The 15,642-nt window shown below is 49.1% G+C and overlaps 1 protein-coding gene across 5 annotated transcripts in view; it reads left to right on the top strand.

The window, feature by feature from the left end:
- The window catches only part of AFAP1L2 (actin filament associated protein 1 like 2), a 65,116-nt gene that overhangs the window by 28,141 nt on the left and 21,333 nt on the right, over positions 1-15,642 (top strand). For all 5 annotated transcript variants that reach the window (XM_088528593.1, XM_088528594.1, XM_088528595.1 and 2 more), the window contains exons 2-4: positions 8,741-8,869; positions 9,395-9,472; positions 13,837-13,928. In XM_088528593.1, the coding sequence (XP_088384719.1) occupies positions 8,741-8,869; positions 9,395-9,472; positions 13,837-13,928 (299 nt within the window). The remainder of the gene's footprint in view (positions 1-8,740; positions 8,870-9,394; positions 9,473-13,836; positions 13,929-15,642) is intronic.

Below are 15,642 nucleotides of genomic sequence, written 5' to 3' on the forward strand. Positions count from 1 at the left end.
TTGGGCAATGTGAATTAACACAGGCACAAAATGATACTAAAAGCTTGAGCTGCATTTGAGCAAAAGGTGGAATTTGGGGTCTGGGACAGGGCAGAGCTGCTGTTTCTCTATAGCACTGCACTAGCATTGAGACAAGACTGGTCTTCCCCCAAAAGGCGCCTGTGTCTCAGTGACTATTTGGTGTCCAGCTGCTTTAGGAATGGATACCAGGGCTGCTGTGCACTCCTGGAGAGCTGCAGTCCAGACAGGATTCAGGGACTATCTCCTATGTGTGACCACTGAAGTGGGATGGCGTAAAGATGTTGTAAATTCCAGCCATGTGGAATTTCCAGGCAGTCGGCAACGACCTACCCATGACTGTAGCCATCCTCAAGCCTGCTCTTCTCACACCTCTTAACCCTAACCTGAAGTTTAGTACACGTTGGTGTACTTGGAATCCTGCTGTTACGAGGGGTGAGTTTTGCTCCTGTGTGATGTCTGTAGGCTTTTTTTTTAATTTCTATTTGAGCAGATCTCTGCTCATGTACTGGGATTTCAGAGGAAATATCTGCTTTGCACATGCTCCTGCCTCGTTTTTAGGCTCCTAAGCTACCCCGAAGAAGATGATGGATAAGCGCTGCATGGCATATTTGGACAAAGGACTGGTACATTTCTTTCTAAATGATCTTGCTCCATCAACAACAGCTGCTGTAGTGTCCATCAGCCTGATGCACTTCGGGCTGCTTCAGAAGTCCATTTTTGTCCTATGCCAGTGCAGTAGTCTTGGGTAGTCATCCTGCTTCGCAGGAACAAGAGGCTGAGCCCTGATGGTTGCGGTGGGTCGGCGTGGCTGGAAGGAAGCAGGGAGGAAACGGCTGGGGCTGCTTCTCTGGGTCTGTCTCTCTGAAGCTAGTGCTTTTGCTTTATCAAGCAGCTGCTTTCCTCTTCTGCTGTATTTCTGTTTGCAGGTGAAATTATGCCATTATTCAGAGAGTGGTGGGAAAAAATGCTTTGATAGGAGGTATTTGAGGGTGTGTGCATGGGTATGTGTATGTGCATGTCCTCCTTACAGAAAGGAAAAAAAGAAAGAAAGAAACCCTCTTGCAGCTTCCTTTATTTTCTTTCTTGCCTGTGAGAAGGAAATCTGTCCACATGTTGTTGGCAGTCAGGTGCCTTTTTTGCATGGATGTGATACAAACTGCAGGATGTTGCTCCAGGGATGTCTTTATCATCATTGTGATAGCTGATCTCTCCAGGAGCCGGGCCCAGAGCTGCCCACGTGCTGCCCCAGGCTCGCTTTTCCTACAGCAAAGAGCGATCCCGTGGCCAAGGGCTCCAGAAGGGCTCTGGAGAGCAGTGTGCGGGTCAGTACAGCGGAGAGCAGTGGGGTGCAGCCGTCTGGATACCTCTGGTAAGAGAACAGACACAGACTGGGCAAGAATGACCACAGTTGTGGTCAGGAGTCCCTCTAAGAACAGACGATCTTTCTCTCCAGATCTAGAACAGCCCTAAATTTGGGCTACTCAAGGACCGTTTTAGGGAGGATGACCACTTTTGGGAATCAGAGTCTGGCTGTGGCAGAGGCTCCCTTCGTTCCCCGGCATTCGCAAGGAACCGAGCTGAGGTGCATGGACACTTGTTGCCTTCTCCATGGATCAACCACTGTGTTGAGGAGGAGCCCAAGTGTCCTGCAAAGGCTGTGCCGAGCAGCTCACGGCGCGGTGCCTCTCTGCCTGGAGCTCTGCAGTGGGGCCCAGCGCACTTGTACTCTGGCATTTAGTTCTTGGTGTGATTTTCGTCTTTAGCAGCTGTTGTATTTGACCCAGCACTTCCTAGTCGCCCCTTCCTGGACACAGTTGTGTGTTGCGTGCGCTACAAACAACGGATGTCCTTTAAATTACAGTCGGGTTGTCCCCGGGCCCACAACAGTGAAGTCAACCACATGGTCTTCTAGGGAGGCAGAACAGAGAAGAGAGGAGGAACCCAGAGCTTAGGAGAAAGATGAGGAAGTGAGGGAAGAAGGAGGAGAAAGGACTGTGGGACTGAGGAGGGAATCAGTGGTGGCAGCTTTAGAGAAAATTGTCATTTTATGTCACACAGCTGTAGGCTTCAATGCTGGGACTCGGCAGCAAGCAAGAATTCTGCTTCATAAAGTCTGAGATTGTTTTCCTCACCTCTGGGAAGGGAACCGACCATCACCTGATCTTGGGATTCCTTTCCCTAGTGGAAGACCCTAGTTTACACCCTGACCTACCTGACACAGTCCAGATTTTTCTAATTCACCTTCATTTCTGATTTACTTTGATCCAGATCTTATTCTCCTGGCTACCGTGTTCTAATTCCTCCCCCGTTGCTTCCCTGGTGTTCTCCTAGCTTCATCTTGCCCCAGAAGGGATTATGGTGTTTCGCGAGTGCTCTCACCTGCTCACACACGCACGCTCACGGATGCAGCACGTAGCACAGCAACACTCCATACCCCATCCAGGTCCCCATACAGGTCTCCACGGTACTTGGTTACGTGATCATGTTCACTGAGGCTCGTGTCAGCAACAAGCTGAGCACAGACATGGAATCTGCAGCCTTACAAAACTCCAGGGACCTTGTGAGCGTGAGGGGCTCTCTCCCACTGTGGTATGTTATAGACGGCAGAGACACTGACTGCTTTCAGATTTCATCCAGCAAATTAGATGGGCAGAGTGAGACCGGCTATGACTCACCAGCTGATGGGTCCTGGAAAGACTGAGACCCTTTGCAAAGGCAGATGTCCCTATGTTCACCCCAAGTTTAATGCCTGCACCATCTATTACATGTATAAAGCACTATGGCATAAATAGATGCAAGATTGCTAAGTGAAAATGCCTCAGGACAAAATAATTTTCGCACTTCCTTTTTCTTCTTCTTTTTTTTTTTAATTTTTCTTGGATGCTGTTTCTCATCTTCCAGCGGAGGGGAGGGAAGTCTGTCTGCTCAGCAGACTGAGCAGCTTTGTGTGCGTTTTCTGCTGCCGCGCTGCTAAAGTTCAGAGTTCCTGCCTTAGAGCTGCCAGCTCCTCAATGTGATTCCTGTTGGGGCGGCCAGAGCAGCCCACGCAGAGCTGCCTGGGCCCATCTCGGCAGTTCCCAGCCCACAACCTATAGGCCCCCTATTTGCCCCTCTCCTTCCGTGACTCATCCTTTGCAGCACAGGCAAGCTCCCAGCCGGATTGCATGAGGTCAGGTAGAGCTGGATTTTAGGGACGTCAAAGAATCTCTTTTTTTTTATTATTTTTCTTCCATGTAAGCACTCATTGCTTCTGAAAACCAAGCAGCTTTGTGGCAGTACTTGTAACTAACCCAGCCTGCTAAACAGGGGAATTATGGTAGGAGTTCTCCAGATTTACAGTTTTCCTATTTAGAGGAGTTGGGGGTTGCCGCAATTTCGCGACTTTTCCCTTTTATTCTTTCAGTCTCCTAGTGCTTCTCCGATGCAGTGCTTACTAAAAGCAGAGTGCAGGCCTAAGAGTGCGAAGCGAAGGCTGCTCTCTGATTACAGAAACCCGCTTACGCAGGAAGCCTGAACTCACGCGTTTTTGTGCTAGCAAGGTGGATGCTGGCAAGGCTTCAGCATGGGGCAGGTGCGTGTCAATGCTGTGGCCTTCAGTGCTTCAGCAGGGACGTCCCTCCTTCCTCTCCTGCCGATCACCCGTCAGGCTACCAGGTGTATGGGCCAGCTTATGGCCATACGTTATGGCCATCCTGGTGTTTCGCTGGTGACAAGGGCGTTCAGAGCAGGGCAGACTGCGGTGCTTTGGCCTCAGCAGTTCTTTAACCATTTCCTTTGCTCCTCCCTTGCACAACTCTGAAGCAGGCGGGATGAGGAGGGTCCGGTTGAAGAAATATCCGCGTTGTTGGTTTGGAAGGCAGCCTCGTGTGAGGGTCATCCAGCTGTTACAGCTGCCCTGTCGACACATCTGGCTTTCCTCACAGCTAGGGAGAATAGGCTGTTTTAGCTGTCATCATAGATGACTTTTTCTCTCTTCCAGCAACAGTTGGCCTTTGCAAAGCTCTAAATTAGCCTAGGAGGCCTGGGCCGGGTCCTCCTGCGCCGCTCACAACACCAGCTATTGAGCAGCGTGAAAGCTTCTCTGTGCCGCGGCGCGCTCCTCAGCTGCCCTATTGATTTTGTGCAGGGGAGAAGAAAGAAACCAGGGCCAAAAAGTAACAGCTTTCTGCCAAAGCGGCCCCTGGGCAGTGCCAGTGCTGCCAGCCCGGCTGTGCAGGAGGGGAGGCCGGGCAGGAAGGGATGTCCCGGGAAGGCTCCTCTCTGCAGAGGAGGTTCCTCCGAGGGAAGGGGGCTGCACGGTTCCCCTGCATCCTCGTACCCATCACAGCCAGGCATGGCTGCCACTTCCCCTGGCTCTGGGCTCTCCAAGGCTTTGGCTGCAGCACTGCAGGTATTTACAGTCTCCCTCCAACAGAGACACGTGCTGGAGTCTGTGCTGCCTCCTGACAGTTTAACTCAATCTCCTGTAGCAGATGTGAAGCAATATCCTAAATCCAACCTCTGCTTTTGGCCGGAGTGTGGGAAATCTCCCAGTGCTCCAGAATTTGAGGAATGATGATAGGGAAGTGAAGGCTGAAGCCTGGGACACAGGAAAACTAGGTTGCATTCCTGATCTGATGGGGAATGACACACACACCCCTGGACAAACAGCTTAATCTATCTGCACTGTGGTTTCTTGCTAGTTTCCTGCTAGTAAATGATACTCCTTATCTTCTACCTCTCATCTCAGTACAGGAAAGTTTGTCTTTTGGAATGTATCTTATTACAGTTTTTTGTTCAGTGGCTGGGGGCCCCTCTACCTTGATAAAATAAATAATTAATGTAAATTAAATGGTCTAATATAATCCTGCCCAGTGGTTGCTAAAACACTTGACTGAAAGTTCATTGAGAGCCTGGCTTTCCATTTCCTCATAAGGCCAAAACATGAAGTAATTAGATGTAGACATAGGTTGTTATTGTAGGCGAATGACAAAGATCCAGTGGTTATTGGAAGGAATGGCTTTTATAATCTAGTTTAATGGTCATTTACCTTTCAGTGACCTTGGTGTCAGGCAAAATTGGCAGCTCTTTTATAAGGAATGTGCTCCCTCAATGGGGGCTTTGCAAGCTGCTAAATGTTTTGGCTCTAGCTTCACATGAGCTGGGTTAGCTGCTGCTGTAATGCAAGAGACTTTCTGTCTGGAAAGAGTGGCTGTAGACTGGTGCCAAGAGAAGCCCTTTTCACTGTCGTCCTGCCACTGAATTGCCATTGAAACAACTCAGCTCTCAAGCAATTCATTGCTTATTGCCTCAGCCAAAGTTGCACCCTTCATACAGAGCATCTTCTGTTGTGAGGCTGCTTCCTAGGAGGTTCTGTAAGGGGGCTGTGTCGCAGCGGAGTAAAAGGCAGTAGAGTATTTTGCTGATGTAGTTGCTCACTCTCTGTTTAAATGCAGTGAAGGAATCATGGAATCATAGAAGGAACTGGTAGTTCTATTTGTAAACCCCATAAGCTTCCTTCCTACCTCATCGCATGATTTCTACATATTTTGAAGTTTGCTCTCTTCAGTGTGGTCATCTGCTCGTTGCATGTGCAAATCATCCAAGTTTTGTGTATCGATCATGCTGTTCCTGCATCTCTCTCCACCACGTGTTGGAAAATCCTCATGGTTTTATGCACTGACTGGTATTTGTGGTCATAGGGAAGCAGAGTGATATGAGCCGTGTTGTGCTATGTAATACCACCACCTACCTGTGCACCTTGCTTTGTAGGGAGATAGAGCAGAGAGCCAAGAGCTAGGACTTGAGAGGGCTGGCTGCAGTAGAGATTTGGCTAAATCTATGTGCAAGATGTGCAAATCTATTGATGATTTGCTGGTTTTGATGAATAAAGTGCTATGATGTTGCTTGCGGGAGCATCAAAATGATCAGTTCAGTCACATTCTACTTGGAGGTTCCTAAAAAAATGCTATGAGACTTAGAGAGCTGCATAGTTGTGGAAGAAGGTTTTCCCAAAGCACCTCTGCGAAGGGCACTGATGTGTGTTGTCTTCTAATCTCTCATCTTCATTCTGCTGCTCACGCTCATTTGATTTTGCATCAAGCTGTTGCCCTGAGGATTGGCAAACAAACCTAGCCACAAGTCATCCCTTCACCTGATAATATTCCTGAATTACTAAGAAGGGCAAAACAATACAGCTTTGAGGGAGAGCCATCCATTTCGGGCTGCTTTGAATAACCACCAGCCTCATTTTGCTATTAGTGGGTTCAATATACTGTCGCCAGAGGATAGCATGAGAGATTCCTAGGTGATACCAGGCCAGCACGCAGAATCCTGAGGTGCTTTAATGTACGTGAGTTCTGGATGGTTTTTAGTCCTGTTGCCCTGCTGGGACCCCGCTGTGGTTTTTGCTTGCACAAAAAAATCTTTTAGACTCCTCCGTATTCATCCCTCTTCCTCTTTGCATTTGTCACTGTCGGACAAGGATTAGTGTCTCCTCCTGATACGAGAGAATGAATAGTCACATTCATTTCAACGGCAGTTTGTTTTTGCAGGTATCAGGTTTGGAAAGGGGATGTGCAGCTGAGATCAAAGGGGAATTTGCATGGAAGCAGATCGTTTATGTCCTGCTTCTTGCTGAAGAAGACCAAAATGACTCTCTTCAGTCCCTGAAGTCTGAATCCATTGAAGTCTGACAGAGTCTTTCCACTGACCTTTATGGCCCCAGGATCACGTCCTAAATGAGTTGCTTTGAGTCGCTGGAAGCCTGAATTCAGCTCTGGTGGGCTGGAAAATGTAACCTACTGTATGGGCTGTGTTATTCAGAAGAGCTTGGTTCCATGTGTGTGCTGGTTGTGGATGCTTGGGAGAAGAATGAAGGCATTTTGTGCAGTAGTGGGGGTGGGAGAGGGAATTTTTTCCCCCTTCCCCAGAAACTCAATAGCGTGACTTCCATGCAGACAGCTGTTGGGAACTGACCCCCTGCTGAAGCTTTCAGTTAAATTTGGTGTTTCTTGTGCTGCTGCTTCTGATGTTGTCCCTGACAAGTTGGTGTCCTGTCTGCTAGTAGGAACTAATAGGAATGAGTGAGTGTTAAGAAGGCTGTGATTTATCCTAGTGGGAGTTTCTCTCCTTATAATTAGAAAAAGCAGGCTCCTTGAAGCTTGGGAGAAACAGGCAGCAAGTGTTAGGCATAATTGCTTACAATTCATTATTTAATGGTACTTAGTGACATCTGATCTTATTGCCACCAAGTACTACCTTCCTTACAGCTTGAGAAAAATGCTGTTGCTTTTTCTTGAAACTATTCTTACTTCATCTAGGTAGTAATGGGTTAGAAGTAGGTATAACACAGCTAACAAGAACATTCAGACTTATGCACCATGATACAGGCATTTTCCATTCTCCGCTCGTCCTTATTCAGACCTAAAGAGAATTGATTGGGCACAGAGGGTATAAAATGAGGCACTGGTATCTTATGAGGGTCTTGTAGAAGCCGTGGTAACAAACAGGATGGAAATGCTGAAGCTAAAGGCAATGGAGTACTGCCCTGTTTAAATTACCTGTATTTCACAGCCACCCGTTTCTTGATGGTAGGATAACAAGTTGCAGCCTATTTTGTAGCCTGGCTGTGAAAACAGAATCTTGCTGCCTCTCTTGTGCAGTTTGGTAGCATTAGGAAGCGATTAAGTAGCAAACCAAGGAGAGTCCAAGAGAGGAATGGCCAGAGCTGGCGTTCTCCGTGCTTTTCCCACACGCTCGCCTTCTTACGCCGCACTTCCTTTCTGCACATAATGCTCTGTTATTTCCCCTCTGGAATGATATCTTGCCATGGCTGCTTAATTAGCCCATGACAAACTTGGGAGTGAACAAAAGCGAGCAATTAAATGCCTGTTCCTTCAGTGCGAGCCCTGTCTGGGAAGTGATTTATCAAAAGCAGAGCTGAGTAGAACCTCCTCAGAACGAAAATAAACCTATTAGCTGGGCTTAGCCTTCCCTATAGGGCAGCTGTGTGTCTGAGCAGCTCTTTGCAGGTATGAGGGAAGTCTTTGGTGTAGCAGCTTTCCTGAAAGCCGTCTCGCCTCACGGATCACTTTGGGGATCAGCTTCAGTTTCACTGGGCACAAGGATCACCATAATCACCACTCAAGCAAGATAACCTCAGAAAGTACTGAATTATGAATGGTTTTAGTGCTTTTTTGATGGGTGTGTGCACAAGTGTTTCTGAATCATTACAATCTGAGAAAAATAGGAAGAAGGCCTGAAAAGAGGAGTCATAAAACAGGGCTTTTGGTAGATCCTAGTCCAGATGTGGCCTGGGAGGTTGGACTAGATGACCTCTGGAGGTCCCTTCCAACCTTAAGCATTCTATGAGTCTATGAATGAAGCATGAAGGCTCAAGCATGACTCAGATTTCAAAGCCAAGATCTTGCCAGCTGCTTCCATGGAGTCTCAGCCTTAATGCTCAAAACCTCTCCGTACTTTCCTTGGGCAAAAAATCCTATAGGAAGACTCTTATATGCACGATATTATTGTGCTGTCTGAATAAACTAAAGGAAGTTGCAACCATTAGGGTTTTAGGTCTCAATTTCTTCTCAAAACAAGAAGGACAAGTCAGGTTGGAAAATTAAATATGAATTATTGGGGGGGCAGAAAAATCCAGAGGATCTTGGAAAATAGAGAATCAAGATACGTCCTCACCCAGCTGCTTTGCCAACATTTGTCTCTGCTGCTGTCCTAGCTCTCGAGCAGCTGCTCACAGAACTTGAAGATTTTCTGAGGATCCTGGACAAGGAGAACTTGAGCAGCACGGCTGTTGTGAAGAAGAGTTTCCTCTCTGACCTCCTGCGGGTGTACACCAAGTCCAGCGGTACGTGGAGGGAACACCGGGAACGGAGTGACGGGCTCTCGTGAGAACTGCTGAGGGGTCTTGAAGCAGTGTTTTCTTGGAGGGTGAGAGGGAGGGGAGACAAGAAAACTAGCAGGAGAAAATGAAATGGGGATTATTTTTGCAGTGACCTCTAATTGTTTATGTAAAATTACTGTGACTATGTGTCCAGCTTTACAAGTAAAGATTCCCAAGATTCCTGATCCTTTCTGTTTTTCTTGTTAAACCTTAAGTTTATTTAATCCACTCTGTAAGATACACAGGATGTACTGTTTGGCCAAGTTAATATTTAAGTAGAAATTTTAACTTATGGAATTTCCTGGCTGTAGAGCATTTAATTTTTTAGCTTGTTATTACTGCTTGGGGATTTTTTGCATGTAGCCTCAGCCTGCATATGTCCTTGCAGATGCACACAGCTGACACTTTTTGCATCTGAGTTCATGGAAAAACACAGCAACACAAAAGCAGGGAGTAGTTAAAGAGCTTGATTTTTCCCTTTGGTTTCAGGTGGTGATGAGGAATACATTTACATGAACAAAGTGCCCGTCCATAAGCAGCAGGGTGACCAAGAGAAACAAGACAAAGGTAAGAAGCTGAAGAATAATGGTTGCCTCCTATCTAATGGTGCAGTAAAGGCATGTGTGGATAAATCTGTCGTTTAGTGGGATTGGTGCAGGCCTTTCCTACACCTCTGGGAGTCTGGGGCATGGACAGACCATGGGAAGGACTGCCATTTTTATTGCATCTCTCTGAAAATCCTGGTCCGTGCCAATACTGTGAGATTATTCCTGGAAGTAGCCCTTTGGAGGGTGCTATTTTGGGATAAAAATGTTGCCTTCTTAGGCTTTGAAGCTCCAGTGCCTGAAATATTTAAGGAAGCCCTGGTGTTGCTTTTGGCCATGAAATAAGTTGCCTCACCTCTTGGAGACTTTGAAACTGTCTGAGTGACTAGCCCAGAGGCTCTGAGCTGTCACGACCTCGCACGGCGAATTCCCAGGGCACAACAGCCCAGCATCCCTTGCTATCTCCTGAGGGATGCTGGAATTCTGCAGTGCACAAGCCAAGAAATTAAACCTGGATAAAATACTCATTTCCAATGTATATTCCCAGGTTTTGCATCTGTAGCATGGTGAAGAATATCATAACTCTTCAAAAATGCCCTTTCTTTTAGATATTCATTGCAAATGTTTTCTTTTTTGGTAAGTGTGCCACTAATAATCTGGTTCTACACAGTCTTCCATGCACACCTAGCCAGAGGTGGACCCTAGCCCAACGCTGCCAGTCTAAAGAGACCAAATAAGAAAATGTGCAGCCTGCAGTTGATGCACTGTGCACTGGTCGTGCAATAGTCAGAGCTGTTCCATTTTCAGAGTTGTTTTTGTTCATTTTTGTTGGTGGTGGTTTTGTTTGCTCGTTAAAAAATAAAAGCCTACATCTGAATTTGGGTTAACTTCAAACACTCCGGGAAACAGGATCTCCTCCCAGTCTGCACCTGCGGCTCCAGCGTGACCTCTAGGCAGGGCCCTCTAGGTAATGCCCCGTGACAGGATTGCAGAGCCCGCCGGCAGCTCCTGTAGCTGCACAGCAATAGATACGCTTCTTTATAGGTTGTGTGGATGAAACAAGGCTTGCATGCTGAGCAAGAAGTTTCAGACAACTTTATTTTTAGAGTTGCTTCTCTTATTTCGGGCTTTTTGCTGCAAGGCCAGGAACCTCCCCACTCGGACGCTCCCTGAGGGCCCTGTTGCTTCTCTCTCTCTCTGCTTGCAGCAACCTCCCTAGTCCAAGTAAAACTTCTGAGTTAACTGGGAACGCTGAAGTCAGTCGCACACATGCATGGGATCTCAGCTGTAGTTACAGCTGGGCGTGCAGCCCTGAGCCTCCCTGTAGCTGGATGGAGAGGTCTCTCTGTGCCTGGTCAGCAGTGGGATCTGCACGCTCAGTTTTAGCAGATGGAGAGAGCCATAATACACAGAGCTGCTCTGGGAAGTGATGCGGATTCCCCCCTGACTTAACAGCCCTTCTCCCTATAACCACCGCAGCTCTGTGCACGTTGCTTCACCTAAATCTTATGGGGAGTTCTCATGGTGATACTCCTGTGGCTGAGGTCAACTGGACATCTCATTCCCTGCAGGGCTTCTTCACTGCTGTATATTTGCTCTAGCAACACAGGATGAATTACTTCCAGAAATAATAATGCACTAGCTCCAAAAGTTCTCCAAACACCATAAAAAAAAAAAAAAGCTATTACTGAAAAAAAAATAACTGCTCTCTGTGGCTAATTTTGAGTCTATCAGTAAGGACACACGCGGAGCATTCAGCTCTTTTGAGGTGCCTCTTTACGGCACAGTAAAACTCATAACTCATTGCATTGCAGTGAGTGATGAAGGCACTTGCATGAGAAATACAGCACGTCTCTACGCTGCAAGTCCTTGGTTTTCCTCTGGGAAGCAGAGGCCGCTGCCCTCTGGAAGTCACCGCAGAGTCACCAGAAGTCCCCAGAAGTCCCAGGGCCTGGGAGATGGGCTGGTTTGTGTGGTGCAAGGCTCCTGGTGACACACACTGTGGTCCTTCCAGCTCAGATGCAGGGAACAATTCGCTTTGACACAGAGCAGAGAGCACAGATGAACAACAGAATTAGCACAGATGTGAATTTTGGCAACCTTTTTTTTTCTCTCCTTCCTTCCTTCTTCTAAACACTCTCCAAATTCCAGGGTTTAGGGAGACTTTTTTGTCTGAAAATACTTGGAAACTGTTAATGCTTGTCAAGGAAAAAGCAGCTTTTGTGAAGGTGTTGTGCTGTGTGCACAACACACGTTTTGTAGACCCTTCCTACCAAGAACAAGCATTAGGAGCTTTGTGCCTGGGGTTGGGTGCTGGGCAGCATGGCAGCTGCCCTCTAACCTCACAACAGAAACATCTCCCATCTGTCACATCTCAGCGTCGTGTTAGGAAGCAGGCTAAAGGCAGGGTTCCTGCCACACAAAGCCCAACCACCAGAGCTCCTTCACCTCGTGCTCCGCTCCTCGGCTGGCGCGCTGGGCATTGGTCTGTGGAGGTGAGATGGTTTCCAGCACGGTGGCAGCTGAAGCTGTGGTCTTGGTCCTGAGCTAGGAAGGTTGTGGGAGGAGCAGGAACTGTTGGTACAGAGAGCAAAGAGCCGTTTGCTGCTGCAGTGAGGTTCAACAAGATGATTCCTGGGCGTATCGAGGAGTGATGAGCAGAGGGCCACCACTTGGAAGGGCAGCAGTGGTTGGACCTCTGCAGAGCTGAGTGTGGGAGGCTTTGCCTGGTGCAGACGGAGGCACCGTGGCCTGTTTCTCTCAGCTAGAGAGGCCCTTTGAAAGCGCCCTGGGTTCACAACTGTGAGTGTGGGGATGATCCTTTCCTGGGGAACAGCTCACTGGGACGTTAAGAAACCTGAGCCTTGTTTCTGATCTTTCTGAAAGCAGCAATGGCCTCATCTGTTATAGATGGGAGATGTCCGCCCTGAGAGCATCTCCCTCCTGGTCCCTTACAGGGAAGGCCAACAACCTCCGACAGCAGCCGGTAGTTACAGCTCCATCTGTGTAGGCTATTTTGGTAGGTGCACCTCCTCATCATGCAAAGAAACCCTGTTTATTAGGGCTGATGACCAGTCTGTGTCCTATATTCCCCTGCTCTAATATCAGTTCGAGCTTTACAAGATACCCAGCCAGCCCAGCTTGTGGGGTGCAAACAACTATGTTCAGCTGATCCATGGGTCTCCGTGGGCTCCAGATTTGCCAAAATTAGCCAGTCCTGGCAGAGCAGGAGGCCTCCATCACGGGGAGCCATCTGTCACGAGCCAGAGCCCTGTGTACCATCAGCCAGGAGCTCGCGGCAGGACAGAAGGGCAGAGCTCTCATTGTGGCTTACAAGTCCCACATTTGAACACAGTAGTGTGGTTTCCACCTTCTATTTTTAAAGCCCAGAAATACGCAACGAAGCCGATGCCAGCGCCTTCCAACGCAATGGTAGCTGCTGTGGGCCTCGTGGTGCCACGGCGGCCGCGGCGCGCGCGGGGAACGTGGCCGAGGCCCCAGCAGGTGCCCAGGGAGCTGGGGAGCATCCGCTCCGTGTGCGCTGTGGACGTAATTCCCATGCTTAACTTACTGCATTGGAGATACCTGAATATCTTGGCAAATATTTTAGAGGAAATGGAACTAAGAAACACTGTCTGTGAAAGAGGACTTATCTACTGCACAGGGTAATGCTTTCAAAGTCCTATTTTTCGTTTGATGCCTCACTCCACCTTGTTCCCAGGAATTGTTGTATTGCACTATCTCTAAGGTCATGGGATTTGGGAACTTGTCTGAGGCCACCCAGGAATTTTCTGATGGTGGAAGGGGCTGAGCACAAGTTTTCTGTGCCTTAGACTAACCCTTCTGCATTCAGCTGCTTGGAAAATCTGATTGTCCAGAGCAAGGCTTGGAGAGCGTGGAGCACTTCTGCAGCCATCCACATGTCAGATGTTTGGCCTGTGCTGCTTTAAGAGCATCTCATCTTCAGCTAGCAGGTTCGCTAGCTATTCAATTACAGTTGTTGGCTGCTCTTGAGAACTTGTTTTGCAGAGCAGTAAGCAGCAGAAATTAGAGGGAGGATTTAGAAGTGCCCAACATCAGTCCATGTCATTGTCACTCATGGTATTTTTGAGGGAGGAGAGGGGGCAGTCGCCCTCTCTAAGCCATTCTGGGCTTCACAGTTTTCCTTCCAGAAGAGGAATATGCCTAAAAAATAGAGGCTGGTTCTTCTGTTGGATCTTCTAGTGCAACATTTCTGGATGCAGCCCGAAATGACACGGTTGCTCTGCTGCCCGTCTGTAATTAGCACCCTGCTTCCGACTTAAATAGCACCTGCACAGCGCAGGGCAGCCAGTGCTTTGCTGGGAAATGCCACATGTCACCGTTAAAACTGTTTCTGCCTTGCAGCACTGGATCGGAGAGACTCCTTGAGCAATGGAGACCTCGGAGTGCACTCGTCCCCTCCGCAGAAGAGCCTGCCAGACCTCCCCCCTCCAAAGGTATGTTCTACAGCTCCTTGCCTTTTCGCTGCTTAGTCCTTAGTTTGGGAATTTGAGCCTCTGAAGGCTTCAGGGCCTTTTTTTAATATGTAATGTGCAGCATGGCTGCTTGGGTGGAGCTCTGTGATGTTGGTGAGGCATCCTGGGTGAGTTTAAAAAAAAAAAAATCAGTGAAGCTGCATCCAGTGTATGGGTTTCCTGGCTCATGTCTCTTCCTTCCCTGACCTCTGCTTTTTGAATGTGTAAAAGAGGTAGATCTCTGTGCCAGGTGCAGGCCATGAGGCTGCCTGGCGGCCCCAGCAGTGAGACTATGCTCGGTGTCAGACGGACACCCAGAAATCCCTGTTGCTCCCAAAGCTGGTGCACAAGCTGCGTGTGCAGCTCTGCTGGGAGCCTTGGCATTCCTGCGCGTGCGCAAGAGGACTGTGCAGAACAGTCTGTATTCCCGACGGAAGAAACCCAGGCCAGCAACACGAGCAGAGAGACCCCGTCCCTGCTCCGGGGAAGGTGCTGGACCCTCTGTTACTCCTCTGCATTGGCCTGTCCTTGGTCTTCCTGCTTTCTTTTAATGCTCCTTGCCTGTATGGGGGAAGCACTGTGTTGCATTCCAGCTCTCCCAAGGCCCGTTGCAAAAAGCTACAAACAAGGTAGCTTTAGATTTTTTCCATAGGGTGGTTATAAATCTAATCAGGGTACAGTTCAGCTCTCAGTGGGATTTTGCTGTTGTGCCACAAAGCCAGCCTGGGTATCCTGGAGAGGCCCTGGGCCCGTTGGCTGCAGGGAGCCCTTCCGGCTCCCAGGAAGCCTCGGGCCCCCTTGGTGGGATTGGGAGCGCGGAGCTGGAGCAGCAGCGGGAGCGGGAATTGCGTTGCACGTTGCATTCCTCGGAGGGAGACGGCTGGGACCGCGGCGTGGGCTATCCCTGCAAGCAGAGGGACGTGCCTGCCTAGCAGAAGGCACACGTGGCTCAGCCAGCAGGACGAGCGCTGCCTCCTGCCTCTCCCAGGTGTGTCCCAGCTCCTGTCCGTGATGAGGACCCCAGCGCTAGCTGCTGCCTCGTTCTTTTGTCCTGCACCCGAGTGCGTGTCCTTGCAAGGGGTGGAAAGGAGTAATGTCAATGACAGACCTGCCCTGCCCCTCTGCAGCGACCGGTGACCTCGAGGGCATGTGGATGATGCTGGGATGGTGGCTGCTTTCTCTGCTTCTTGCCTGCATCATCTTAATTCAACCTGTGCCTCAAGAGGAGCCAGTCCTTGGCAGAGCAGAGTTATCTGAGCACAAGAGCGTGGTGCTCTTCCAGGGCACGTTCGTGTGCTGCTTGACACGCGCTCCTTGGGCCTGTGTGACCAGTGCATCCAAGTGGGTGAGGAACACGCAGGAGAGTGACCAAGTCTGAGCAGCGAGGAGGGAGCAGGGAGAGAGCCGGCCCCAGCGCTGCGGAGGATGTCGGTGCCTACCAGGCACCAGGGTGTCCCAGCACATCTGCTCCTGCACGCTGAGCTGCTGCCGGGGGTCGAGGAGGCTGCTCTGCTGGGGCAGCCCCTTCCCCAGCCTGACATCTGATGGATGCTGAACTGTGAAAGCAAAACTCTTGGGAAAATGAGAAGATTAAAAGCACTCCCTTCAAATGCTGTTCTGTGGAAGGAGTGGCTGTGCCAGTTACGCTCCTAAACGCACTGCAGAGAACGTTTTCTTGGGAAGACATCAGGCAACC

This window comes from Tinamus guttatus, unplaced genomic scaffold, assembly GCF_059628265.1.
Source record: "Tinamus guttatus ecotype Peru unplaced genomic scaffold, ASM5962826v1 Tinamus_guttatus_pri_ptg000314l, whole genome shotgun sequence".
Classification (NCBI taxonomy): domain Eukaryota; kingdom Metazoa; phylum Chordata; class Aves; order Tinamiformes; family Tinamidae; genus Tinamus; species Tinamus guttatus.